Source organism: Stigmatopora argus, chromosome 3 (genome assembly GCF_051989625.1).
Source record: "Stigmatopora argus isolate UIUO_Sarg chromosome 3, RoL_Sarg_1.0, whole genome shotgun sequence".
NCBI lineage: Eukaryota > Metazoa > Chordata > Actinopteri > Syngnathiformes > Syngnathidae > Stigmatopora > Stigmatopora argus.
This window is the reverse complement of record NC_135389.1, coordinates 18,951,342-18,977,022: the sequence shown is the minus strand read 5'-3', so window position 1 is coordinate 18,977,022 and position 25,681 is coordinate 18,951,342. Positions and strand designations below refer to the sequence as shown.

The window sequence follows — 25,681 nt, the reverse complement described above, 5'->3', positions numbered from 1 at the left end:
GGAAAGGTGAGCATTCTCTGTCAGCCCTTGCAGTTTAAAGGAATTGGACATCTACTGGCGTACATGGTAGGCAATGAATTATTTTTTTAAACAAAATTTTGGGTTATTGGTTGCATACCCAGATTGTAGTATAGTAGTACTATCCGTTTTTAATTTTATTCGTTTTTTAATTCTAATTTTATTATCATTTTATGCATTCAAAAATGCAATGGAAATTTTGATTAATAATGTGTACAAATTGTTTCTTTTTTTCCACAAACAGTCCTTTGCCCTATTCAGGATGACATTGTAGAATAACTTTTTTGTACCAAATTCTTAAACTAGTATTAATTTTGAATGATTTTTTTGCGAAAGGGACTCTTTTTTTAACAAAAAAAATTACCATAATTTTACATTTTGTATGACGTCAAACTTCCCTGTATGTTTTTAAAAGTTAAAGACGGGGCGGTACCGTTTGCTACGCAAGTCTAATACAAACGTGACAGATGGCGGATGCAACCAATCAGACTTTAACAAATGACCGATAGCGAATCACTACGTAGTAATCTCTCACGTTGGACCAATGATGTTGTTGTTTTTAACGAGTGTTACCCAATCAGTGTAGACTGGGCGGGGGCCTGTTTGAGAAGCGCGAACGGTTAAGAAGTTCCGACGAGAAAATGGCGAACACAGAGTAACATTTATAGTGGACTCAATTTGGACACTTTTCGTGGCAATACAGTTAATAAAGTGGGATTATTTGCTATGAACCATGTTGCTTCTAAGAAGGACAAACGTGGAGCACGCGAACAGAAGAAAATGTACCAGGTCAAGTGAGTCGTAGTAGCAAATATGCTAGCTGGCTAGCGTAAAGAAACTTCCATTTCATGATATGAAATCTACACTAAGTAACAGACTTATTAATATAATGAATACACAAATAGTCTAGAAGTGGAGGTTATTTGGTTGCGTTATATAGTTGTTAGTTATAATGGTTTGTCGGTTAAGATAATATAACAACTCTTGGACGGAATGGCTTTGCACAATCTGGTTTTTGTCGTCGACGTGGACTACAGAGCTCAAGAGTCACTCGATCGTCTCGAAATCAGGAATCTTCTTCTAAAACGTGGAATTCTGCAGATGTTACTGCACCACGGCTACAAGTATGGTTTCGACAAAGTGCGCTGGGGTTACAAATTCTTCCGATCCAAGACTGGTCGCAGTGGCAGTCTCATAACGAGGGGTTCGGACTTCAAGGAGCTCCGCCAAAAAGCATTTGAGGATTTCCTCTTGGAATTTGATGCCAACTTTGACGGCAGAGAGAGACAACCCCGGTCCCAGCAGTACAGCCAATCTTCTTCGGTGCAAAAGTCCCTCAAGGAAATCCTCCTGGACTTCCAATGGGACCGACCGGACATTACCTCTCCCACTAAACTGTCCCTGAGGCCCAGAAAAACGAACCAAACTGGCAAGCCACCATTACCGCTTGACGACAACCTTATAAACCACAGCAAAAATGTAGTGTTCATTGTGTCAGAATGTCCACGGAGCTGGGCGGAACTTCAGGACTACCTCGGCATCGAGAACATTGACGTAGATGCAGATGTATCCGAGTACATTTTAGCTAAAAGTATCCAAGACATGTTGATTCAGAGGCAGGTTGTGCTGCACTGGGTAGACAGCGCATTACATGTAAGTATAGTAAAAGGCCTGGACTGTTGTCACCTGGAATGTATTTTCACCTGTAATGTATTTTCATTCATTTCAGGACATGCAGAGTGGGGACAATTTGGGTTTGAACAAGTTGGCCCAGTTCCTGACACAAGCGTGCGGCAAAGTGATTCCCGCGGTCGCCCTGTTGAACCGTCACTGCTCCGAGAAGAGTGGTTTAGGCAGTTTCCCCTTACGGTCCAGTCTTGAGTATTTACTGGCATCCGAAAATCTGTACCGCCTTGCCTTTCCTACCGCCGAAGGCATGCTGGTTATGGTTGCAGGTAAATACTATATTCTGTGTTTTATCAATTTGATCAATTATGGTATTTGATAAATGCTTCGGGATAGGACGGTGAATGAGAAATATTTTATGATTGCTGAACTGGAAATTGTCTAAATCACTGAAATGCCAGTTTTCTATTAGACAATAGCCTCTAGATTTTGACCTTTGTACCCCCAAAATTTGAACACTTAATTTGTTTTATCTCACCAAATGAAACCTGCCAGTTTGATGATTTCTTAAAATCCTTTTCTGACCTTTGACCTCAAACTTTAATCACCTTTTTCATTTCATATTCCAAACATATCCTGCAAGCTTGATAATAATCATTTTTTCCTTCATTAGTAATTTTGGAAGTTCATTAATAATAATATATTTATTTGTCCATCTATACGTATAGCTATATATCATAAAATAACAGGTTATTTTTTAAAAAATGACCAAATCACTTGCCCTTTTACACAACACCAAATAAACAATAATGGAGATTCAAAACATTGCACAATCATTCAATCAAATAACCGCTAATTTATTCTTAAAAGATTTGATAGTGACAGACCTTTCAATACTCCATTTCCCTTTTTTTCCCCCCCAGGTGACGTTGCCAAGAGCTGCGCCGTGACTATCGAGACCGTGTCCCGCAGACAAGAACCTCTCGCTCAGGGTGTGGAAGTTCGTCTGATGGGTGTGTTGTCAGGTTGGGACGGCTCGTCCCTGTCGCACACCTCCACCGAGTCCTGGCTGATTCGCGACTCCGATCCTAGCGGACATTCTTTCTTCCAGGACGTCCTGGTGGACCTGTCGGTACATTCGTTGCACATGGTGAGCACTCTAATGAGCATGTGATGTTATTTGCTTAAATTCCAGGTCAGTTCATATTTTGAGTTTTAACTAGGAATGTCTCCATCGCATATTTTTGCACGATTTTGATTTTATTCCGAGAATCTGCTGATACCGAGTCCCGATCCAATTCCCAGGAAATGTATGAATTCCCGATAAATTCCTATCCAATTTTTGTCCCGAGTTTTAACCAATAATTAGAATTTTTTTGTCAGGTTTTCCATCACATTGGTTGACATGAAATTGAAGTTCTGTAAAGTTTTTTTTTCTTTTCTCAAGTGTATCTGCTAATTGACTGCTACTTTCTGCTTCCCTCTAGTTTGCAGAAGTGCACCACAGCGAGATGTCAACCGCAGCCGTCCTTTCTCCCTTGTCCAACTTCACCGGTCTGCTCACGCTTCTCCAGCCCAACTTCAATCGACACCAACACGATCACGATATCGAAATCACTTCCACCGCCGGCACGCGTGAAATCTCACCTGACCTTCCAGAAGTCGTCAACAGTGTGCTGGGCGTCGTATACGACATGCTAGAAGAAGACAACGGGAGCATTGATGGTCAGGATAACACATTTTTAACTTCTCCACTACCTTTGACAACACTAGACATCCACATACCTGTCAACCTCTGCCGATAACTGCCCTTATAAATGATTATGATTCCCCTTACAAACCCCCCAAAAAACCTTACAAACACCGTACGAGTCGTACGGTGTTTGTAAGGTTTTTTGGGGGTTTGTAAGGGGAATCATAATCATTTATAAGGGCAGTTATCGGCAGAGGTTGACAGGTATGCATCCAATCCATTTTGACTGAGGGGCCGAGCGAACGTTCACCGTATTTACTTGCATATAAGCTGCCCCTTAAAATTGTTGAATTTGACAATTTCTCGCGTATAAGCCGCCCCCCTGATTCACATTTTTCATATAAGTCATACGTACCCTTCATCATTTTTTGTTACAAATACGGCTTATATGCGAGAAAATACGGTATTCCCCTTCTCCGTGTCAAAACGGATTAGATGTGAATTCGCTAACTAGTAAAACATTTTTCTTACTTTTTACTCTTTTCCGTCAGAACAACAAAATGTTGATGATGCGATTCCCGAGTGGGCAAAACAGGAACTCAGCCAATGCTCACCAAACGTTGGATTGTTGGAGACTTGGTTTCCTCATTCCAATCATTCGGGAGTCACTTCCAATTTAATGGAGTCGTTAAGGTGACGACAGCACGCTACAGTTTGTATTTTATATATATATATATTTTTTTACTACAACTTCAACTTATTGTCAGGTTGCTTCATGCGGCGCCCGACCAAAAAGAAGAAGAGGAGCTCCTTTTGGAACCGGAGCTGATCAGCAAACTGGCCGATTTGTATCAATCCTCAAAGCGAGGCGATAACAAGAGAGGCAAGAAACGTAAGAAAACGTCAATCCGTCAATGTTTCAACGAGTCCACACGGAAAACACGGTGAAATGTAATTTTTTTTTTCCCCTCGCCGCAGGAGGTGCGCAGCGCACTCCAGTGAAGCAGAAGATGAAGAGCATGAGCCGCTCGTTGCAGATGCTGAACGTAGCTCGGCTCAACGTCAAAGCCCACAAAAGCCAGGGTGACGTGGAGCCGGCGACGTCGGAGACTAAAGGGCCGGAGAGACTAGTGAAGAGACTGTCGAGCAACAAGAGCAAAGTGGGAGGAGCCAACATTATCGGTTAGTGTCCATTTCAATAATTTCAGTGATAACCAATGTTAAAGGGAAAAAAATGTAGCCTCCAGCGGTGGGTAGAGTAGCCCAAAAAATTTCATGAAGTTGTATTTCTTCAAAAATAATGTTGATAAAGTACAAGTATTAGGTGGAAAGAATACCTCTTACTTAGATTAATTCATTGACTGTATTGAATTTTCTTGACAGCTTTCAGCAGTGAAGCGGAGCTGCTTTCTCATTTGCAATCCACTTATGAGAAAAGCATAGCCGAGATGGACTCCTCTCTCCTTGCGGCCGGACAACAGCTTTTAACTGCTGTGAAAAGCTTTGTTGTAGCAGAATCTGAGCTCCAGGTGAGACTTTTCCCCTCTTTTAGAGTTGGTTGGCAGTGCTAAGCTTCATGGGAAATTCACAGGCGCTTCAACGGCAGGCCAAGATTTTTCAGTTGTCCCAGCAGCATCTTCTCAAAAGCGGCAGAACCATCAGGCAGGCTTACAGCGCCACTGCTGATGTGGACAGCAAAGTTAGAGAGTGAGTGTCTGTTTTTGTTGAATAAAATTCAGAACATGGCTTTTAAGTGTGTGTGTCATGTGTATTTGTTTCCTCTAGGTGTCAGCTTCAAGCTCTGCTCAGGCTGGAGTTATGCAGGCTTGTCTCAGAGGAGGAGGAGGCCAGTGCGCTGGATGATGAACAGATGGCAGAGGAGGTAAAGAGAGACATTCTCGATACCATGAGAAAGGAGAGGAGAAATTGTGGAATGTATCGGAAGATGAAAATACGCAAAATGTTTGTATTTAAGGTGGCTGAGATGCTCCGGATTATATCCTTGACAAAAGATCCAGGGTGCCTCACGAGCTTCCTTCAGGATGAAGTTCTACCAGCGTAAGTGTTGGAAAAACATAAAAGCTAAAACCTGGCTGCGAATAATCATGTTCCAGTGCCATTGTCGGTGATAAACGTCCAGTCTTTTTGTAAATTGGGAGTGCTGTATACAATCTTTCGCAATAGATAAATGAAAATATTTACTGTTTGTGAATGAATGAATGACCCAAAAATATTTTAAAAATGCAATATAAAATATTTGCAGATTTGTTCTATTTAAAAACACACACAAAACTCGTGCAAATATAACAAAATAGAAAACTGTTAATTTTGTTAAATTACAGAATGAAGTTAGAAAACTATTTGTGATTGAGAAGCACTAAAAAGAATGTGTGGCTAATTTCCAGGTTAGCGACTAAATGCGGATTTGCCGTCAATGGCACCCAATGAGTTAACAGAAGCGTTTCCGTGCAGGTTCCTGACAGCAATCCCGAGAGTCCTGGCTGACATTTACCACAGTCTGGGCACGCAGTTGCCAGAAGTCTTGACGGCCGTCCTTCCCGCGGACTTCTTCAGTGACGAGTCGATCGCCAAGGACAGCGTTTCTCCTTCGGTCTCTTCGCCCCGCTTCTCTGCGCAGGACTCGCTTTCCATCTGCAGCGATCGCTTGCAAGATATGCGCAGTCGCCCCGCTAACAATAGGAGGTTTGATCGGATCAAATTTACTTCCATTTTGCATTCTGTAAGATTTTAAGCCCTGTTTTTGTTTTCACAGGAGTGGCATGCTGACCCGCCATCGCAGCATGACCGAATGTTCGCAGAGTCTACGCCAGATAGAGATGCCTAAAAAGTCAACCCGAAGTGTAAGACTAATAAATAACTGTTGTATTCAAAGATTCATTTTCCGTTTGCTATAAATGATCATTTTTTAAAAGTACACTCATTGCCATGTATGAAATACAGGCATCCCTATTAAGTTTTTTTTTTACATTTGACCTCATTACCCCATTATTTAATCAGTTTGTCCGTTCTATAGTACAAATATCCTGTAAATTTGATGATAATTCTTTAATTATATATGCCTGGGTTATTTCTAAACTCTGTGACCTTTAAATTTGGATACCTTGAAATTGAATCACCTTTTCTGTTTAATATTACAACTATATCCCACAAATGTTATAATACTCCCTTTATCCATCCTTGAGTTACGAAAAAAAATGATTTTCTGACTTCTTTCACCTTTTTATCTGACAATTATTCTTACGTTTCATAATACAAATCTGTCCTGAAAGTTTCATCATCCCTCTATTTCTCCTTCAGTTATTTGGAACACTAATCTATTTATATAAAAATATAACCTCCACCTCCAATATGTTTAGAATGTACTTGTTCATTATTATTTCCACTGCTTTACCTCATGTTTGTTTTATTTTGTTCCCCTTTAGTCCAAATCGGAGGTCTCTACAACTCATGAGAAACCAGTGGTTGTACCACAAGCTCAAAAACAAGGAGCACATGGTATGATTTTCTTTGGAATTGTGTCATGCAGATTTTGGATGTTACGCTGAATTGAAAGCAAAATGCTCAAAGAAAAGAATCTCTGTTCCCATTTTGTCTCAGAGGTCACCAAAGTGAGAAGAAACCTTTTCACCCAAGAAATAGTCTCACCGTCTAAGAAGGCCAAACTCCCACGCAGCCAGTCCGTGTCGTCAGTGGAAGGACTGAAACGCAAACGATCCCATGAGTCTGATGGTAAAGAAAAATAAAACGACACAAAATGCAGAGGAACTTTGCACAAGTTTTTTTAATTAATATTCTAATCCTTTTTCAGAGAGGCACAGACTCATAACCAAGAAAGTATGTGAGACACCTCACCACAAGCAGGTGTCTAATCGGCTTCTTCATCGACAACAAATGGGCCGGTATGTGTTATTTAAAAAAAAAAATGCCTTACTCAGTTTGTTTTTCCTAACCCTAACCCATCAACCCAGTTTAAAGAGCAAATGTTAAGTGTATATTTGTGCCCTTTTCTTAGATCCTCTCTTCCAAGTGAAGATTGTATTGTTGAAGAGTCACCAATAAAGCCAGCAGAAGGTTTGGAATTCAACATCAAATTTTTTCAATCATGTACCTTGAAGATTAATTGACATAATTTTATATTGTTTACTCGTCAGAGGTCAGAAGGAGCCCGAGGATAAAGAGTTATGCCAGGAGACAATCAAATACCTTTTATTCAAGCTCTCAGCCCCGTTCCCGCAACCTGGAGAGGGCGCTCTCCGCCTCCCAGCTTCCTCTCAGTGAAGGCAGGATTCATGAAGTCAGCTTAAAAAATGTTCGATCTCCACTCAGGCTTCTTTTTGGTGCTGCCGAGTCACCTGCTCGTCCTTCTACTTCTGATGGGGCGACCCGCACCTGCAGGACTCGGGCGTCCACAGACTCTAGTGTCTTTGAGGTAAGTTCTTTGCCTTTTGTGTAACGTAAAGAATAAAGGAGCTTAGATGCAAAAAAGTTGTTTTTATTTATGTATTTATTCAGAGGTTAAATTATTGTCCCCTTTATGTGTGCTAGATGTCCAATCCATTATGACTGGGAGATGCGAATGATCACTGCTTCCCCTCACAGCCAAAATGGATTGTAGCTCCACCCAAAAAAATGGAAGAATGCAATCTAGTACAGTAATCTCTCAATTATAGTGTCTTCACGTATCGCAATTTCACTACTGAATGACGTATTTTTAAAAAAAATATTAATAATAGCGGAAAAAATCATGAATTCATGATTTTTTTATTTTTTGCTATTTTTTTTTTAATTTAACTTCATAAAAATGTGAAAATCACGGTGAAACTCGTAAGCGGTAGCCACTCTTGCTACTAGCACTCAACAATGGGAAAAAAAAAGTTATAATAAGGGTGACCCTACTTTGCTATTTTTCGATTTTCGCGGCCATGTCTGGTCTACATTAACCGCAATATTTGAGGGATTACTGTATTTTCTTACTTCTGTTATTTTTACATTCTTTTAAAAATTAAAACGCCTAAAAAGGGCAAACTGTTAATATTCTCTTTAATTTCTAGATTTTTCTCTTTCATTTTTCTTTTTTTTAATATGAATACTATATTAAATAGGAGCACTAGTAATGCATGTCAATGTTTTCTCTGTGTAGAGTCCCCTTAAAACACCAGAAAAAACACATGGAAAATGCGGAAGAGGCCATTTTGGGGAAGCTACTCCCAAAACTCCAAGGACCCCGAAAACTCCATCCTATTCCAGGCTCAGCGTTTTCCCCCCCGGTGCGGCAAGTCCCACCGGACCATTCTCTAAAACCCTGAGGGGGGGTCCTTTTAGATCTCCTCCCAACAAAGCCCTTGCGATAGATACGCCTACGAAACAAAGTCCTCTGAAGAGCCCACTGAAGGGAATTCTCAGAACTCCCGTCAAGACTTTGGAATCCGCCCACACGCCCAAAAAGGTGGTCACGTGGTCTCCGTCCCCAGGAAAACAACGCAGCGCCACTTTCAAGCGGCCCGAATGGCCCCCCGTCCCATCTGGGACTTCGCCGCAAAAGTTCGACAGCCCCGTGAAAAGCCCCAGCGGGGAGATGGCGACTTTTAAGACCCCTGAGAAGAGCGGTCTAACGTCACCTTGTCACGTATGCCTCCGAAGACTTTCTCCAAATGCGGCAACTGTCTTTCTCATGGCAGAGGACAGAGCAAAATGTTTGCCTTTCCAATTTCCCCCAATGGAAGAGCCCAGCAGACTTCACACCAACACATCCAGCCCAGTTCACCAAATGGCCACGCGGTCGGGGCGAACGCCCGATTATAACCCGAAGACTTTGCCAGTTTTACTGGACGGTACAATGGCGTCCCCAGAGGTGTCGCAAAAGAGGACGAGGTCCGATCAAACGGCTAAAACGTCGCCCAAAAATAACCATGGCGCAGCCTCCCCCTTGAATGGACAATCTGCTTTTGCTCCCGAAAGCCAAGCGGAAAAAGCGGAAAGTTTCCAAAAGTCCCAAAGCGAGACGAGCTCTCAATCGGATTCCCAGACTTTGGACTCTTCGCAAGCCAACTCCGCCACGGACGACAGCAATGACATCGTGGACGCGTCGGTGATCAGGACGCAGTTTAGCGGAGGCCTCAAGATGAACATCAGCTTTTCCCGCAGGCCGTCCAAATCCGGCCGCCGCTTTTTAACAAACGGCGATCCCTCCGACTCGCCGGCGCTCGAACGTGGCACGCCCTCTCGCAGCTACGGCTTCCGACAGACACCCGACCGGCAGCAGCGCGAAGCGGCCGCGCGTTTGGGCTACGCCAGTGACTTCCGAACTTCCTCCAGCACGCCCAAATCCGCTTCTTATGAAGTGGAAGTAGAAATGCAAACATCCGGACTCCCCAAACTCAAATTCAAACGCACCGACTCGACGACGGATTTCCACGCCGTCGACGATCCCGCCTCGGTAACTCGGGGCCCTTCATTCCCCGCTAAAGCTTCTCAGCTGGACAGCCCGTCGGGGGTCTTCCCAAAGCTCAGAGACGCCGGTCACGTCTCGCCGCCCGTCTGTAACCACGCCACGCCCGCAAAAGGTGGCGTGCTCCAGACCTTCATCTGCCAGTCGTACACCCCGACCCGCCATCCCGCGGGAACCTCGTCACCCCTGGCGATCGCCGACGTGTTCTCCCTGTCGCCTTCCCCGCAGAGCGTCGGGAAGGTCACCCCGGACAACCTGAACAGCTGGCCCCGGAGGAAGCGAGTTCACGCCGCCGGAGGCAAAGATCGTTGGCGCAAGGGCGAGCAGGCGGAGGACGCCGAACTGGGGGTTAGCCGGTTGTCAGATGGGGAGGACGCAGAGGGAGTTGCGTCTTCGAGAAAAAAGTCGCCTCCCTCTTCTCCTATGGACGAATGGGTGGCGCCAGATCTTCAGCCAGATCCAGAAGAGATGATATGGACAGATGTCAGGACGGGAGACGTCCCTTCCGGTAAGAAATAATGTTAACTAAAGACAGCGAAAAATATTACTGCGGTATTCCCCCGTTTTCCGCGGTCTTCGCGGAACACCGTGAAAAACGGGGGAATACTGTAATCCTCTCAATTGAGCTTCTCAAGACCAATTTTTGTTTTTTTATTTACTATACTTTTCCTATTTTTTGATTTTGAGAAAAAAACTGTTATATAAAAACATTTTTGGTTCTTTAAAAAAAAAAAAAAAAATTACATGTTTAAAGAAAACCCCATTGGAAACAACAAATAACAGAAATGAGGTAAATATTCCCTTATTTAAAAAGAATGAAGTCAATGGGTTTTTTTTTGGACTCTTGATTGTTCAATCGCTGCCGACCCTCCTAGTTAAAAAAGATTAGGTTTTTTTTTAACCTTTGTCATAACAATTAATGGACATAGTTAAACCAAATGTGTCTATTTTTAACAGCAGAAACACCTCCCAGTTCCACGCTCAGGAAGTCTGTCACGGCCAGTGGGATTCTGGCTCTCACTCAGTCTCCACTCCTCTTCCAGGGTAACTCCGCCTCCGCCAGGAAGGGAACGCCTCGGTTGAAAGGTAAAACGTAAAACGTCACTCACTTATTAGCATCACAACAAGCTTTTTAACTCTCAAAACAACGAGTAGACAAGGAAATGGAACATTCACGGGCATATTCAGCTTTTCCTACTACGCTATGTTACTTTCGGTGCTTGGTTTGCTTTTTAAAATCAACACCACGGCGCAATTTGATTCCGATAGACGAAGCGGCGTCCGAGAAGAGGACGGAAGCCGAGGCGGCGGTCTCTCCCTTTCAGCCCGCTAGGCGCTCTTGCAGCAGGAAGCGGTTGATCCAATGACACGCCCACGGTTGGCACTGAAGACTTTTTTCTTTGTCTGTTGGAGGGCTTTTTCAATAGCACTCGTCCCGTCTTTTTCCAAACGCGTGAATGATCCATCCGTACTCTATTTCCTTTTATGCATTTGAATGTTGTGGATTTCTCAATTGAATTTGTTTTTTTTTCCTGAAAATCTGTCATTTTGTAAATGATTATTTATTTATTCCTCAAGTTTTTCAAAACAATTGGATTTTAAGGCAAAAGGAACTATTAAAGCTTTTATTTGTCACGTAGATATGCTATCCAGGCTTGTTAATAAATGATGTTTTTTTTCTTCCAAAATATGCTGAAACTGTTATTTTGTTATTGTTTTGTCGTCTTTTCACCAGGTAAAGTGGGAGTGTTCTGTGGAAGGGAAACTCCTGAAATGTTACTTTAATATCAGATCATTGTTAATAGCTATGATTGTGTTGATTTATAACTTAAATGCAAGTCATTCTTTTCAGATTATTGTGGCCGGGTGAAGGAGTGGTGAGTGTGTCGGCCTCACAGTTCTGGGATCCAAGGTTCGATCCCAGGTCGGCCCCCCCTGTGTGGAGTTTGCATGTTCTCCCCGGGCTTGTGTTGGTTTTCTCCGGGTACTCCCATATCCTAAAAACATGCATGCTAGGCTGGTTGAACACTCTAAATTGCCCCTAGATATAAGTGTGATTGTGAATAGTTTTCCACCAATTCAGGCTGAGATATGCTCTAGCACCCCCTGCAGATAAATTTTGCCCCAAATTCAATTTTTTAGTTAAGTCCCACCCCTGGGATCAACACTACATTCAACTGAGTCAAACTTGTTCAAGCATTATGTCACTCTGGCCTTTTTAAGTCGCCACCAATTGAAGGCAGTTCAATCTAAATGCTTGAAAGTAATGGGCCATGCAATAGTGTTCACTTGCCCACTTTAATACAATGTTGAACCTTGATCCTGAGTCGTGATGGCTCAATAAAGGAGCTCATGTACTGAATGGGAAGGAAGGATTGGCCTGGTATTATTGCCACTTGTGACTGGACCGAGCACAAATCCGCATTTGATTTCTGTAACTAACTTGCTTGAAAAATCATTGCCCTTTCCCCTGAATAGTTTGTCCATAATTCATTAATAGAAGATGGATAAAATAGAATAAAAGGATCAATGCTGTTTTAGAATTTCACAGTTTAATAAAAGAAACAACAGCTTGCTACTAAAATTATCCTTTAGAATGTCTGTGCAACTATTGACGGCGTATAACGTCCAATTCTGACTGAACAAACATTAGCATTCAAAATAAATTGGATGTCTGTCATTGTCAATGAGTTCTACTCTAAGGTTGAAATATATTTCACAAAGCGTTCTAAATGTTAATAATGTGGCCTACATGACCCAAAAAATATATTGTAATCTAATATGTATTGTTGATATTGGTTTGCCAATGTCACTATCTTTAAAAGGACCAACCTTTTTACCTTTGCAATAAATTAGAATTAAAATCTCATTGTGCTGCGCATTTTATAACAGAGCCAATCTGCCAAAAGAAATTTTAAAAATACATTATTTGTGGGCCATGACTGAACTGAATACACATATTTTTGGAAATTCTCAAAGAGTCACTGCCTTCTGCAGCATTTGCAACTGATGCCCTTCAAAATCCACACCGCATTCTTCCTTTGTCAAACCAGCCATGTTTAGAAAAAGTGTTTCTCCTCCTGCTCCTTTCACAAGAAAACATTTAACATTTTTACTAGGCTTAACCCACCATAACAGACAGACAAATCCTTGTATTGACACCATTGCTGATTTATTGACACAAAACGTCAAGCATTGCCCCATTTTGTCGTGTTCAGTTTCCTACTGTATAAGCGGTGTCGTGAGTTTGTGCGTCTTGTTTTGAAAGCTCGCTTCCGGTACTGGGCTAATGCTTCGAACTAAGCTTGACAAAAAGCGCCTCCTCGTCCTTTTCGTTCCATTACAACCTCTTCATCAGCACCATCGTTCAGTTGCACCTGCGCTTCTCTCACTTCTCGGCGTCTAACTCAGTTCTTATATATAAATATATACACTACTAAAATGGCCACCAGCTTCTCCAAGGTTATGTCTTCCAAACGCAGCATTGGAATCCTCTCGGTGGTCGGTGGGTCTCTGACGGCCGGATTTTTGCTGCACCGGCAGAACGTCAGCGCCGGAGGATCGGGGCGCAAACTGTACCCCGCCAGGTAATCGCATTTTCTTGCTAAATAGTATTGCTAATGATTATAATATTCATTTCTGTCCATTTTAATCCATATTTATTGTTGCCTATTTAAATGTAAGCGACGGAAAGGGCGCAAATTTGGCAGGTGTTCACCATTTGTAATTAGCATTACGGCGTTTAAATGTCTTAAAGATGTATTTGTAATTATCTGTAGACTAAAAATCAAAAGAAAAAACGTTTCGTTCATATTTGAAAGGAATGTAATTATGAAATTTGCTTTAAATTACGCATTTATCAAGGGAATGCTATCCTTAGATGTCATAATTAGCCATGGGCAAATGTTAGCATGCTGAGATTTAAAGCTACTGACATTAATTAAGACCCAGCTGTGTTTTATTTTAGGCGGTAAATTAATAAATATTTTAATGTAAATGAAATATTATTTGAAATAAATGTTCGAGTTTAAGTAGGCAACTTAACTCATTGTCTTGACAACAATGGACATGCAATTCGTTCAAACTATGAAAACCAGCTCTGAATGCTCATTTTCAGTACCATTGACGGTGATGGACGTCCAATTTATAATGACTGGGAGAGTCAGTTTAAAAAAAATCAACCACTGAGTTAACAGGGGCAATTCTAGAGACTTAAATTGCTGTTAACCTCACTCGGTGAAAATGTATTGGACCTTTAGCAACGGCAACTAAAGACAATTAGGTTTTAACTTTCTTTAAAACAGATTTTATCTATCTCATTTTATGTTCATATGCAAAAAAACAAAAGCCTACCTAGCGAGATAGAGACAAGATTAGCATGAGTTGTTCACTTTCCCTATATTTAGTGTTTTATGACCTTCTGCTGACACTATATTGATTGATGTGTGTACGTGTCCCGAGCCACGTCCGCATGTATTACATAGCTGCACGTATTAAGAGATTAGGAATACATTATCTTCCAGCTAAATTTATAAAACCTTACTCTATAAATGGAACAGACGCACAGATAGTCTCGACATTAAGCTCAAAACCTAAAAGTAAACAATTATAAATCAGATTGTTTGTCTACCTAGAGACCAAAAAGTCAGGCTCCTTGAAATATTGGATACAAAAAGGCGGAACTTCCATAAGGGCATAACATCAACCATAAATTAGCCTTTGAACTGATAGAGTTGACTTTACATGGGCGTAATTTTGCACTGATAAGCCTTGGCAAGGGTGGCAGCAGGTGGACTGCGTTCATCTTGAAAGAAGAAAAAAAAATCCAGCTCCAATTAAAATCCATTTCGCAAAAGACGGCGCAGACGTCCTTGGTTTGCTTAAGTGGAGGGCTTTGACTTTGACACATATCCTGTGGATAAGAAGGATATTTAAAGAAGGGCTCCATTAGCCTCCTTAGAGTAGAGTTCAGCCGAGCGGTCAGCCTGTCATTCAAAGTGGATTTCATGCTTATCCTCAGCGTATACAAATGGTGTATTAGTTCTTTGTGGCAGGTTTTTATGCACCGAGCAAAAAAAGACAAAGTGCCGCAAACAAAGACTCCAAAGAGAAGATGAAAAACTATGGAGCAGACGAGGAAATGTAACAAAAAATGCTGTGTTTTCTGTCTCAAACTATTTTGTTAGAATGTATTGGTTCTTGCACTTTGTGTCTCTTGTATTTGAGGAAATACGCTAATGCTACTGTTAACGTACTGTTATATATTTGTCTTTTGTTTGCATAGCGCGGAGTACCCCGACCTGCGCAAACACAACAACTGCATGGCCAGCCACTTGACGCCCGCCATCTATGCCAAGCTGTGCGACAAGGCCACGCCCAACGGGTACACGCTGGACGAGGCCATCCAGACGGGCGTGGACAACCCCGGGCACCCCTTCATCAAGACGGTCGGCATGGTGGCCGGAGACGAGGAGTCCTACGAGGTGGGCTCATTGTGTTCAACTTGCAAACAGTGTGACAACTTCCCCTTTCGTTTTCACAGCCAGCCTGAAACCACAACACAGCACTCAACCTTAAAAAGTTTGCTACAATTACATACAATAAAGTAAATAAGCGTTATCTTGACTTGAAAAAATAGAAATTAGGGGCTGATTGATTGCGGGTGGGCGGCCCGGCGGCTGAGTGGATAGCGCATCGGTCTCACGGTGGGGGTCCTGGGTTCCAATCCAGGTCGGTCCACTTGTGTGGAGTTTGCATGTTCTTCCTGGGTATACCGGTTTCCTCCTACATTCCAAAGAGATGCATGGTAGGCTGATTGGACACTCTAAATTGACCCTAGGTGTGTGAGTGAGCGTGAATGGTTGTTTGTCTCCTTGTGCCCTGCGATTGGCTGGCCACCAATTCAGCGTGTCCCCCTCCTCGTGCCCAAAGTCAGCTGGGATAGGCTCCAGCACCGTTACCCTAGTGAGGATAAAGGGGTTCAGAAAATGAAAAAAAAGGATGGCGGGTTTGCTATGTCTACTTGTATAAAGACAATCAATTCAATGTAGTATACCACATATCCAAAAGATGGTAGTATTTTGTCTGACCTTGTTTGGGTATCTGGCGATCCCAATTTAGTCAAACTTGTTTTTCAGGTGTTTGTGGATCTGCTTGACCCCATCATCAAAGAGAGGCACAACGGCTACGATCCCCAAACCATGAAGCACCCCACCGATCTGGACTCTAGCAAGGTAAATGGTTGAATGACCGGAATTTTCCAGGTTCTTACACGGACACGATGGGTCCTCCTGGTTTTCAGCTCCAGTCCGGCCTCTTCGACGAGCGCTACGTGCTTTCGTCCCGGGTCAGGACGGGTCGTAGCATCCGGGGGCTGAGCTTGCCCCCCGCCTGCACCCGAGCGGAACGCAGAGAGGTGGAACGCGTGGTGGTGGACGCCCTGGCCGGTCTCAAGGGCGACCTGGCCGGGAGATACTACAGCCTGACCCAGATGACGGATAAGGAGCAGGAGCAACTCATCGATGTGAGGAAGGAGCTCGATCAATGTCGTTGACGTTGATCGACGTTCAATCCATTTGGAGGGCGATCCTTCAGGTTGCAGTTCAAATGGATCGAACCTCCATCGCTAACGATGCTTTCGAATGTAGCCAAGGTTGCGACGCTTTAGTCGGTTCTTGTCTATCTGTTCCCGTTAGGACCATTTCCTGTTTGACAAGCCGGTATCCCCGTTGCTGACGTGCGCGGGAATGGCCCGCGACTGGCCCGATGCGCGAGGTATTTGGTAAGTGTCAAAAGAATGAGTCAAATCTTTAAAAAATATAATAAAAATATTTCTACAAAAATGGTATCTGTATTGACATCCATTATCGGTACATCACAAATATGAATGAGAAAGGAATCATTGCATACCGTCTCCAAAAAGTACTGTTTTTTTTTTAATTTCCCGTACAGGCACAACAATGACAAGACCTTCTTGATTTGGATCAATGAGGAGGATCACACGAGGGTCATCTCCATGGAGAAGGGAGGCAACATGAAGCGAGTGTTCGAGAGGTTCTGCAAAGGTCTCCAGGAGGTTAGACTCCGTCTGGAACTGTGCGTGGTAGACGTTTAGACGAGGACCGAAATAAACCGCAGATTAGGTGGGATTTGGTATCAACGGCGTGGGCTGGATGCGATTAGTTGTCTCTTGGCGCAGGTAGAGCGCCTGATCCAAGAGCGAGGCTGGGAGTTCATGTGGAACGAGCATCTGGGTTACATTCTCACGTGCCCCTCAAACCTGGGCACTGGGCTTCGAGCTGGCGTCCACGTCAAATTGCCCCTCCTGAGCAAGGTAAGTCTTGTAGATGACAGAATGCTGAAATGGACTTTTTCCTCTTTCTTTTTTTTCATGGTCTTTCGATCACTCTTTCAGGACTCTCGCTTCAGTAAGATCTTGGACAATCTACGTCTCCAGAAGAGAGGGACAGGCGGCGTTGATACGGCCGCCGTGGGTGGAACGTTTGACATATCCAACCTGGATCGTCTGGGACAGTCAGAGGTAAAGCAGACACAGATTTTAAATGTACAAAATGCCGCCATCTTCAAACGATTGGCATGAAGTATTTGCTCACAACTGAAGCTGAGTGAATAGACTCTTCCCAGAGGATAAAGAATACCTACCTTGGCATATTTTTAAATTAGCTGTACACATGTTGATCCTAAGTTTGTATTCAAACTTCAAATAATCCTTTTGAGTTACAACAGTGCAACATGAGCCTACTTATATTGTTTTGCATTGCTTGTTAGCATTATGCTAAATCGGTTTTAAAAAGATATTTCACTTGGAGTGGTTGTAATATTTTGAAAGAATTTTGGTTTTCTGATCATTTTATTCATTTGCCAAAATAGAGCATTTGAATATATTTGCTTGCATGCCAAATTTAAAAAAAAAAATCATTTCAATAACAGAAAAATCCAATCCATTTGAACCTGGATGGACGAATGAACATCCCCTCCCAGTCACAATGAATTGGATGCCTATCGCCAAACCATTAAGACATGCAGTATAACCAATTAAATAAACTTTTCCGTGCAGGTCCAATTGGTTCAGACGGTAGTGGACGGCGTCAACTACCTGGTGGAGTGCGAGAAGAGACTGGAGAAAGGCCAGGACATCAAGGTGCCCCCGCCCATCAAGCAGTTCAAATAGACCACCTGACCCCGCCCACACATGCACAAATGCCCCAGCCCTGCACATAGATATATTCACATATATATCTATATATACTACATATCTATGCCTGTGTTTCATTCCGTGCTCCTTCATGTGTAATTTTACCCCCCACTTCTCTTATGACACATTATAATCAATCCCCTCACAAATTAATTTAACCCTTTATAGGGCCAGTGACTATTTTTGGAATAATTTGCTTGCAAGCGCTCTCGGTCCAAATGGTTCCATGCAGTCAATGGCAGCCAATGAGTTAACCCTATAAAGTGTTAAACTGAATGATTTATAGTCATTGGAAAGAACAAAAATCCCCAAACGTGACCCTTAATTTGACCCAGTTTGGCCACGCCCCTCCCCCCACAGCATGCCAACCCCTCCCCTGATGTTAATAAAAATTCATCACATGGTGCTCATGCTACTCATTTCTTGGAGTGGATTTGAATGTGACTCATCAAATGTAAGAGATGGTTTCTGTACGGTAAGCCTTTGACTTTGAAGCAATATCTTAGCAACTCATCAATGAATGTCATGCGCGTCTTTTATTAAACAAATCATCTATTTAACAGATACAATGTCTCCTGCTTTTATGCTATACAACATTATCTGCCATTATTGTGGAGCCTTGGCAGAGGTCTGCAATCTACTGAGTGGTCTTGTTTTTATAATCACCCTTTGTTTCCATTTATGAGACACAACATGTTATTGTCTGGACGCGGGCAACAAAACGTGCACTGTTTTCTTTCGGGTTTTTTGGGGGGGGGGCTATCGAGGAGTATGACATCAGCACCCTCATCCTGGTTCCACATATGACCGAAGAGGGAAGAAGGGTGCAGGTTGTCATGGCGACCACTTCTATAGGCGCACTAAATCTAGTAATAGTATGTTACTAGGTTTTCCAGTTGTGAAAAAAATCTGTAAGTACGCCAAAACGCCAGCAGAGGCCGCTCTCATAATGAACTATACGTGAGAGCGCCCTCTGCTGGCATTTTGGCGCACTTACAGATTTTTCACAACTGGAAAAGCTTTTTAATTAGCAATTGTATACATATTCGCGAAAATGTTACCTACAGAAAAATGAAAGTTTATTTTAGGAGTTAATTACAAAACGTATTCTGTAGTTACAATTATACACCAAAGGATATTTTAAAGGCATAAGTTACCCATTTTTTGTTTTGGGGACAAAAATAACAGCCAACTTATCATAAAGCCACTTTAAGGGAAGTTTCTTCTCAGTACAAATGAGGGCGGTTTTGAAATTAAAACGCATTCAAAAGTGCGGTGGAGCTTTGTCATAATGACATGTGCACGCGATTGAGGAGTTTTGATTCGGTCGACCTCTGATTGGCCACTTCTCGACGAAGTGCCGGTGTGCTGCATCCCCATTCGCCAATGGGCTGTGTTCGACACGCTCGCTCGACCAATGGCTGGCTGCCACAGTGCGGTAAGGAGCGGCGCCGAGGCCTTTTGCAACATCTTCCCCGCCTCCCCTTTCTTTTTCTTTCGATCCGCAGCCGGGAGAAATTCACCATCGTAGTAACTTCCTATTGAATCTCCCTTGCGTGCTCACGGTTCTGTTTGCCATCCATTTCGGACAACTTGTTTAGCCGGCCCCCGAGTGCGATGCTAAAGCTGCTCTTCCTGGTCGCGCTCGCCGGGCTCTCCCGAGCAAGCGACGTGCTCGAATACACCGACGATGACTTTGACAGCAACATCCAAGACCAAGAACTCGCCCTCGTGGAATTTTATGCGCCGTGGTGAGTTATTTGAATGAGTATTTTCAATCATATAAGACAACTTGTAATGCAAACGTAAAGACCATGCTAGCTTGTTTGCATTAACTGGCTTAAATGTTAACGAGACTCCAAAGTGCCAGGTTAGTCATCTATTTGTTGAATCCTACATATTTGCGGGAATAGCAAGTCCTATCATAGTTATCCCAGTAGGAAATAATGCGTAAATAACACTGGCGTTAAAGTGTTAGCATGCTAGCTAGCGAGGGAGAGGCGAAAGGGCAACTGCAATGAAACCTAGAACAACACTTTGCACATTTTAAGTTTCCATATGTTGTGCACGAATGCTAAAACATAGTTGTGGTGTTTTTAACAAACGCGTAACGTTAAAGGTAGGTTTTGGGGCGTTTAGTACTTTAAAATGCGTAATTTAACCTCCACCAGGAAGTTGGGGGGCGTATCCGCTTTCTGTTGTAACACTGCAATTGGACGGGGAAGTTTGGGTGGCCGTCTCTGATTGGTTGAGGTCAAGTGTGACGTATATCCTGAAATGCTTTTACAAATGAAACAATGTATTTAAATACATTTAAAGAAAACACCAGCAGAAACAATACATCCCGAACTTTGAAGAGAACCTATTTGACTTTTTTTAGTTCACTTACACGGCACTACGCAAATTTTAGTCCCTCATTGACTGCTTTTGACGGCCCTTATCGTCCAATTCATTTTGCCTTTAGCTCCTAGCCCTCAGTCAGAATATATTGGACGTCCCTCGATGTCAATGGCAGGCAATGAGTTAATATTTGACCTACCCAAGCAGAAAACAATACTAATCAATATGTAGAGTACTCAGGATAATTACCTTGTCGGTAAAGGATTTGGAACAGAAAAGACATGTTTCAAATCAAACAAATGTAAATATTGAGTCTGCTAACCCAACTGCTGATGTACCCTTGAGCAAGAACTTGATGACAACCTTGTGTTGCCTGTGTGCAATCCATATTTATTGTGGAGCTGAGAGCAATAATATGCATCATAATGTGCCTGGCTAATGCGCAAACATTCCCAGCCAAGCAAACACTTAGCTTTGGCTTATTTGCCAAGTCGGGAGCGGAATGCTAACACCTTCAATTTGTTTCTCACATCCCTGTCCTTGAAGGTGCGGTCATTGTAAACGTCTGGCTCCGGAGTACGAGGCAGCGGCTACGCGACTGAAAGGCATCGTCTCCCTGGTTAAGGTGCGAAATAAGTCGTTTATTTGCTTTTAATTCAACTCTTCCCGGCTCAGCCACTGAAAGCGTACTGTTTTTTTCTACTGCAGGTTGACTGCACAGCTAACAGTGAGATCTGTAGTAAATATGGTGTCAGCGGGTACCCCACCCTGAAGATCTTCAGGGGCGGAGAAGTATCTGGACCCTATGATGGACCCAGATCTGCAGGTATTTTGGATTTTGAGATGAGGGCTTGTACATATTCCTATTTTTCAGTTTTTTGTGATGTTCAGGGAGAGTAACTATTTTTGTTCTGACTTAATTTTTCCAATTTTTGATTTTGCTTTCTGCTAGATGGAATTGTGAGTTTCCTGAAAAAGCAGGCCGGACCCGCCTCGGTGGAGATCGCCAGTGAGGAGGCGTTCGAGAAGTTCGTTGCAAATAAAGACGCCAGCGTTGTCGGTAATTTTGAGCAACGCTTTGCACGTTTAACAAAGAGCAATGGTACAGTTGATGAAGAAATAGAATTTGAAAAGCAGAAGACAGACTCCAGGAATTTTTGAATATTTCGCCAACCATTTTGCACCGTAAATGAAGGCCATTTGAATCAGGAATTCTGCATTCTTATCATTTTTCTTCAGGCTTCTTTGCGGACAGCCAAAGCGCAGCGTACGAGCAGTTCCAGAAGGCCGCCAACGATTTGAGGGAGAACTATCGCTTCGGCCACACCACCGTAGAGGCGCTCCTAAAGAGTCAAGGCGTAGATGGAGAGTGAGTGCGCCGCTTCCTTTAGCAGAATTGCTTTTCCACTTCTCAAAAATGGTCAACCCTACCTAAAATCTGTTCTGTTTTTTTTTTTTTTTACTTCCAGGGGCGTCATCCTGTTCCGCCCGCCTAGACTCAGCAACAAGTTTGAAGACAGTTCGGTCCAGTTCGGCGAGGGGTCGCTCACCAAAAACAAAATCAAGACATTCATAAAGGAGAATGTGTATGTTTTGTCATTTTTAAAGTGTGATTGACGTCCAGATCATTTGGAGGCTGGCTGCATTTTACTCATTTAAACCCGTTTCCCCCCCTCCACTCAGTTTTGGAATCTGCCCCCACATGACGGACGACAACAAAGACCAGATGAGGGGAAAAGACCTGCTGGTGGCCTACTATGATGTGGATTATGACAAAAACCCCAAGGGTTCCAACTACTGGAGGAATAGGTACACTAATTCTGTTTTCTTGGCGCACAAATAGCGTCATTTCATATTTTTGAGGAGCGGTCGATCACTAAAAATATAACCAATCTTGCCCATCAATAACATCTATGGTCACTTAGTCACGTTAGCCTACTAGCATTTTAGTCACAGACATTCTTTGCAGAGTTACGATCCGATACCTTGGAAAGACATTTTGTTTAAATTGGAGGTAATCTCCCCCCTAGAATTTGAATAAGATTATATTGGTATACCAGATGTTTCAGTGAAGTGAAGAAAACACGTTTTTTTTTTTTGGTCAAGTTGTGCAGAACTAAGATTAAAAACAAACCAAGTTCATATAAGTTATTCTGTTTGACATAGAATTATATTTTCTAAAAAGTTGGTTATCCAGTCTGACGTATCGAGCTAATTTGTTTGTAATTTATTTATTTATTTGCTGTTGCTGGCCTTTTTTTTTCTCGTCAAAGTTTGTATCACTGCAGTTAATAAATCTAGTAGAAAAGGGTATTTACAATGTAATAAATAGAAACAATCTTTTACCCCTGAAATGACATATTTTTATTTTTTATGCAGAGTCATGAAGGTAGCCAAAAGCTTTGTGGACCAGGGCAAAGAGCTCAGCTTCGCGGTGGCTAACAAGCAATCATTTAATCACGACTTGTCCGAGTTTGGTCTGGACAGCGCCTCTGGAGAGCTCCCCCTGGTGGCCCTGCGGACCGTCGGCGGAAACAAATACGTCATGACCGAGGAGTTCACGTAAGTTTGTTCGATTAGAAACAACTTGTTTGTTTTTTCCACCCTTGCACAGCGCCGCATTTTTATTTTTATGCTTTTCTAAACAGTCGTGACGGAAAGGCGTTGGAGAGTTTCCTGCAGGATTACTTTGCCGGCACGCTGAAGCGTTACCTCAAGTCCGAGCCCATCCCGGAGAACAACGTCGGACCCGTCAAGGTGAGATTAGTCGGTGACTTTGCACAGCGTTTGTTTCGAAACACGAAAAGGCCTCATCACGTGACCGTTGCTTCAGGTTCTGGTGGCCGAGAACTTCGACGCCATCGTGAACGACGACGGCAAAGACGTTCTTATCGAGTTTTACGCGCCGTGGTGCGGACACTGCAAGAGTCTGGAGCCCAAATACACGGAGCTGGGAGAGAAGGTGAGGCATTGGGATCGCAACGCAACGCGCAAACGCTTCTTAATCGGCGTCTTTCGGTTTCACTCAGCTGGCCAACGATCCCAACGTAATCATCGCCAAGATGGACGCCACGGCCAATGATGTGCCTTCGCCTTATGAAGTTAGCGGGTGAGTTTGGAACAGAATTCCAGATTTTAAAGTTTACAATGGGCGTCAAACTCTGTTTGGATGGAGGGGGGATCACATGATACCAATTAGATCTCATGTGGGCTGGACCACTATTTTTGGCCCAAAAAGTTAAGTTAACTTGTCGCCATTGACGTCGCCATTGACGTCTTATCCAAGCGCCGTCAATGGCACTGAAAGATGAGCATACGCAGGCAGAAAAAGTGAATTGGACATCTCAATGTCAATGAGTTAATTTTGCGTTACCTCCATTTAAGGGTACTGCCAGGTTTCACCTGGTAAATTTTGGGTATTTCCTTTTAATTAAGGAGCTTTCCCTACTGAACTTATCGCATTTAATTTGGTGCGAACAGCATGAATGAGCGACAAAATTCCCGTCATGCAGAACAACCTTGTGGTCCGGATTGGACTTGCCGGCGGGCCGCATGTTTGACACCTTTCTTGTAAAAGACTTGGCCAAAGTGGTGACTTATTTTTGACGACATTAAACTCATTCCTTGCATGTATTGCAAAAGCTTGAGATATAAGATAAGATGCTCGTGTTTTTGATTAAAATCTTGTCTTTCCTTCAGATTCCCAACAATCTACTTTTCACCAGCTGGCAGTAAGATGAAGCCAAAGAAGTATGAGGTGAGTATTCTGAAAAACGCCAAACTCTGCCAGTCTGTTCAGTCTTTTTTTGTTTGTTTTTTTTTTGCCTTAGCTGACCTTTCGTGACCATTTGAATGGGACAATCTAATATTTTTAAATCTGATATGCTTTCAGTTTAGGGGACAGGTGACTGCTGTCTGGATGAAAAAAAGTTTTATATTTTAGTACACAATATGAAGGGCAGCATAGCTCACCCCTTGAGGTTGTGGGTTCGATTCCCCGCCTGTGATGACCTTGCCTAAGTATCATTGAGCAAGATTCTGAAACGCTTGATATAGTGTCAAAATTCTTTAAAAGTGGAAAAGTGCTAAAAAAAAAAATCATGATGCTAGCTGAAAAGCTTAAAGGAATATCTATCCTCTGTAAATGGCTAATGCTAATTCTATTCTCATCTTCTAGGGTGGTCGTGAGGTTAGCGACTTTATTTCCTACCTGAAAAAGGAGGCCGCCAACCCCTTAGTGATGCAGGAGGAAACCAAGAAGAAAAAGAAGAGTAGCAGTGACGACGGTGAGCTATAAAAAGGAAAAGACCAGTCCAAAACGGGAACTTGACATTTCTGCTGCAATGAGAGAGAAGTAAATCTGATTCCATTTTCTTATTGAACTATAAAATGCTCTGAAGCAAAGTTGATTAGGTCCTCTGGCAATACTGTGGAAGGAGAACTGTTCTTTTAGAGAAGAGGACAAGTTTTCCAAATTTGATTTTTTTTTTCCTTTAAAAAAAAAAAGCATCTATTGTTCAAACCACGGCTGATGTTGCAGTAGGGTCTCATAGCTTTCAGTATCACCCGGCGCTCTGTTTTTGTTCTACTTGTTGTCACATGAGGTTACTTAATGGTGAATTATTCCTTTTGGTTGTCTGTTTTTGTACATTTGGAAGGATTGTGAAATAAAAAAAGGCCCATAAAACCAAAACAAGTATATTTTTTCAACACTTGCAATGCATTTTGTCATGATTACAGATTAGTGAAAAGTTTTGTTGTTGGTGAACACGTGTCTTAGATGTCTGAATTTACAAATTAATGTGATTTTGACTGCTAAGTGTTACTCTCTGGAGTACATAAGTAAACAGAATGACACGATGGCTGGCCATTTCGAGGTTTGTCTACTTGCATAACAGTTTTGGGTATCTATGCCATTTAACAAATTGTTAAACTAAACCAGGAAAGACACTTTACTTGTCTTTTTATGATTTGTGTACTTTGAATATCAGAGAGGCTGCAGTGGATTTTAAACGAGTAATGTTTCCCTACTAAAAACATACTTTACAACAAACCTTTTAACGTCCCTGTGATTCGAGCTGAATTCTGAAAAAAATAAACTATATTTTCAAGTATGCAGTGTAAACACCCCTTGGGTTTAAAGCAAACGATCTCAATTTCAAACAATTCATAAAAGCTCCCTTATTTTGTTTGTTTAGCTAGTAGTCCCGACGTAAAATGGCCGACAAAGACGTCTTTCCCCGCTGATCCCTGCGTGCATCATAGAGCTAGTCTTGTATATGTCTCATCTCTATTAAACCGTTGCGAAGAAACGTAGTTT

General features: G+C 42.6%; 3 protein-coding genes across 4 annotated transcripts; all 3 read left to right on the top strand.

The window, feature by feature from the left end:
- Nucleotides 1-385: 385 nt before the first annotated feature.
- ticrr (TopBP1-interacting, checkpoint, and replication regulator) lies at nt 386-12,675 on the top strand. Of its 2 annotated transcripts, none has more exons than XM_077596503.1 (21): nt 386-1,671; nt 1,748-1,973; nt 2,568-2,794; nt 3,132-3,369; nt 3,889-4,030; nt 4,105-4,229; nt 4,316-4,519; nt 4,721-4,866; nt 4,929-5,044; nt 5,123-5,219; nt 5,313-5,395; nt 5,810-6,040; nt 6,111-6,198; nt 6,781-6,853; nt 6,956-7,087; nt 7,167-7,257; nt 7,371-7,429; nt 7,510-7,787; nt 8,499-10,314; nt 10,767-10,892; nt 11,076-12,675. In XM_077596503.1, exons 1-21 carry the CDS (start codon nt 1,012-1,014, stop codon nt 11,171-11,173), a joined length of 5,256 nt encoding a protein of 1,751 aa, XP_077452629.1. In that variant the 5' UTR covers nt 386-1,011; the 3' UTR covers nt 11,174-12,675. The 2 variants fall into 2 exon arrangements, with proteins under 2 accessions (XP_077452629.1, XP_077452627.1); XM_077596501.1 differs by having other exon boundaries at nt 10,764-10,892.
- A 419-nt stretch (nt 12,676-13,094) lies between these two features.
- Nucleotides 13,095-18,590, top strand: LOC144071422 (creatine kinase U-type, mitochondrial-like). Its single transcript, XM_077596507.1, has 9 exons — nt 13,095-13,393; nt 15,091-15,289; nt 15,944-16,039; nt 16,108-16,329; nt 16,502-16,587; nt 16,758-16,881; nt 17,005-17,139; nt 17,221-17,346; nt 17,884-18,590. Exons 1-9 carry the CDS (start codon nt 13,248-13,250, stop codon nt 17,995-17,997), a joined length of 1,248 nt encoding a protein of 415 aa, XP_077452633.1. The 5' UTR covers nt 13,095-13,247; the 3' UTR covers nt 17,998-18,590.
- Nucleotides 18,591-19,446: 856 nt separating this feature from the next.
- On the top strand, nt 19,447-25,223 carry pdia3 (protein disulfide isomerase family A, member 3). The gene is made up of 13 exons (XM_077595564.1): nt 19,447-19,772; nt 20,908-20,986; nt 21,070-21,187; nt 21,314-21,421; nt 21,601-21,730; nt 21,831-21,947; nt 22,045-22,170; nt 22,741-22,923; nt 23,010-23,118; nt 23,195-23,323; nt 23,391-23,470; nt 24,061-24,118; nt 24,539-25,223. Exons 1-13 carry the CDS (start codon nt 19,639-19,641, stop codon nt 24,656-24,658), a joined length of 1,491 nt encoding a protein of 496 aa, XP_077451690.1. The 5' UTR covers nt 19,447-19,638; the 3' UTR covers nt 24,659-25,223.
- Nucleotides 25,224-25,681: the final 458 nt, after the last annotated feature.

Coding starts and splice junctions, on each gene's coding strand:
- ticrr (XM_077596501.1), top strand. CDS start 1,012: ATGGCTTTGCACAATCTGGTTTTTGTCGTCGACGTGGACTACAGAGCT. Junction 6,041..6,110: donor CGCCCCGCTAACAATAGGAG/GTTTGATCGGAT, acceptor TTGTTTTCACAG/GAGTGGCATGCTGACCCGCC. Junction 10,893..11,075: donor GGGAACGCCTCGGTTGAAAG/GTAAAACGTAAA, acceptor TGATTCCGATAG/ACGAAGCGGCGTCCGAGAAG.
- LOC144071422 (XM_077596507.1), top strand. CDS start 13,248: ATGGCCACCAGCTTCTCCAAGGTTATGTCTTCCAAACGCAGCATTGGA. Junction 16,330..16,501: donor AGCAGGAGCAACTCATCGAT/GTGAGGAAGGAG, acceptor TGTTCCCGTTAG/GACCATTTCCTGTTTGACAA. Junction 16,588..16,757: donor CCCGATGCGCGAGGTATTTG/GTAAGTGTCAAA, acceptor TTTCCCGTACAG/GCACAACAATGACAAGACCT.
- pdia3 (XM_077595564.1), top strand. CDS start 19,639: ATGCTAAAGCTGCTCTTCCTGGTCGCGCTCGCCGGGCTCTCCCGAGCA. Junction 21,948..22,044: donor ACATTCATAAAGGAGAATGT/GTATGTTTTGTC, acceptor CCCTCCACTCAG/TTTTGGAATCTGCCCCCACA. Junction 23,324..23,390: donor ACACGGAGCTGGGAGAGAAG/GTGAGGCATTGG, acceptor GGTTTCACTCAG/CTGGCCAACGATCCCAACGT.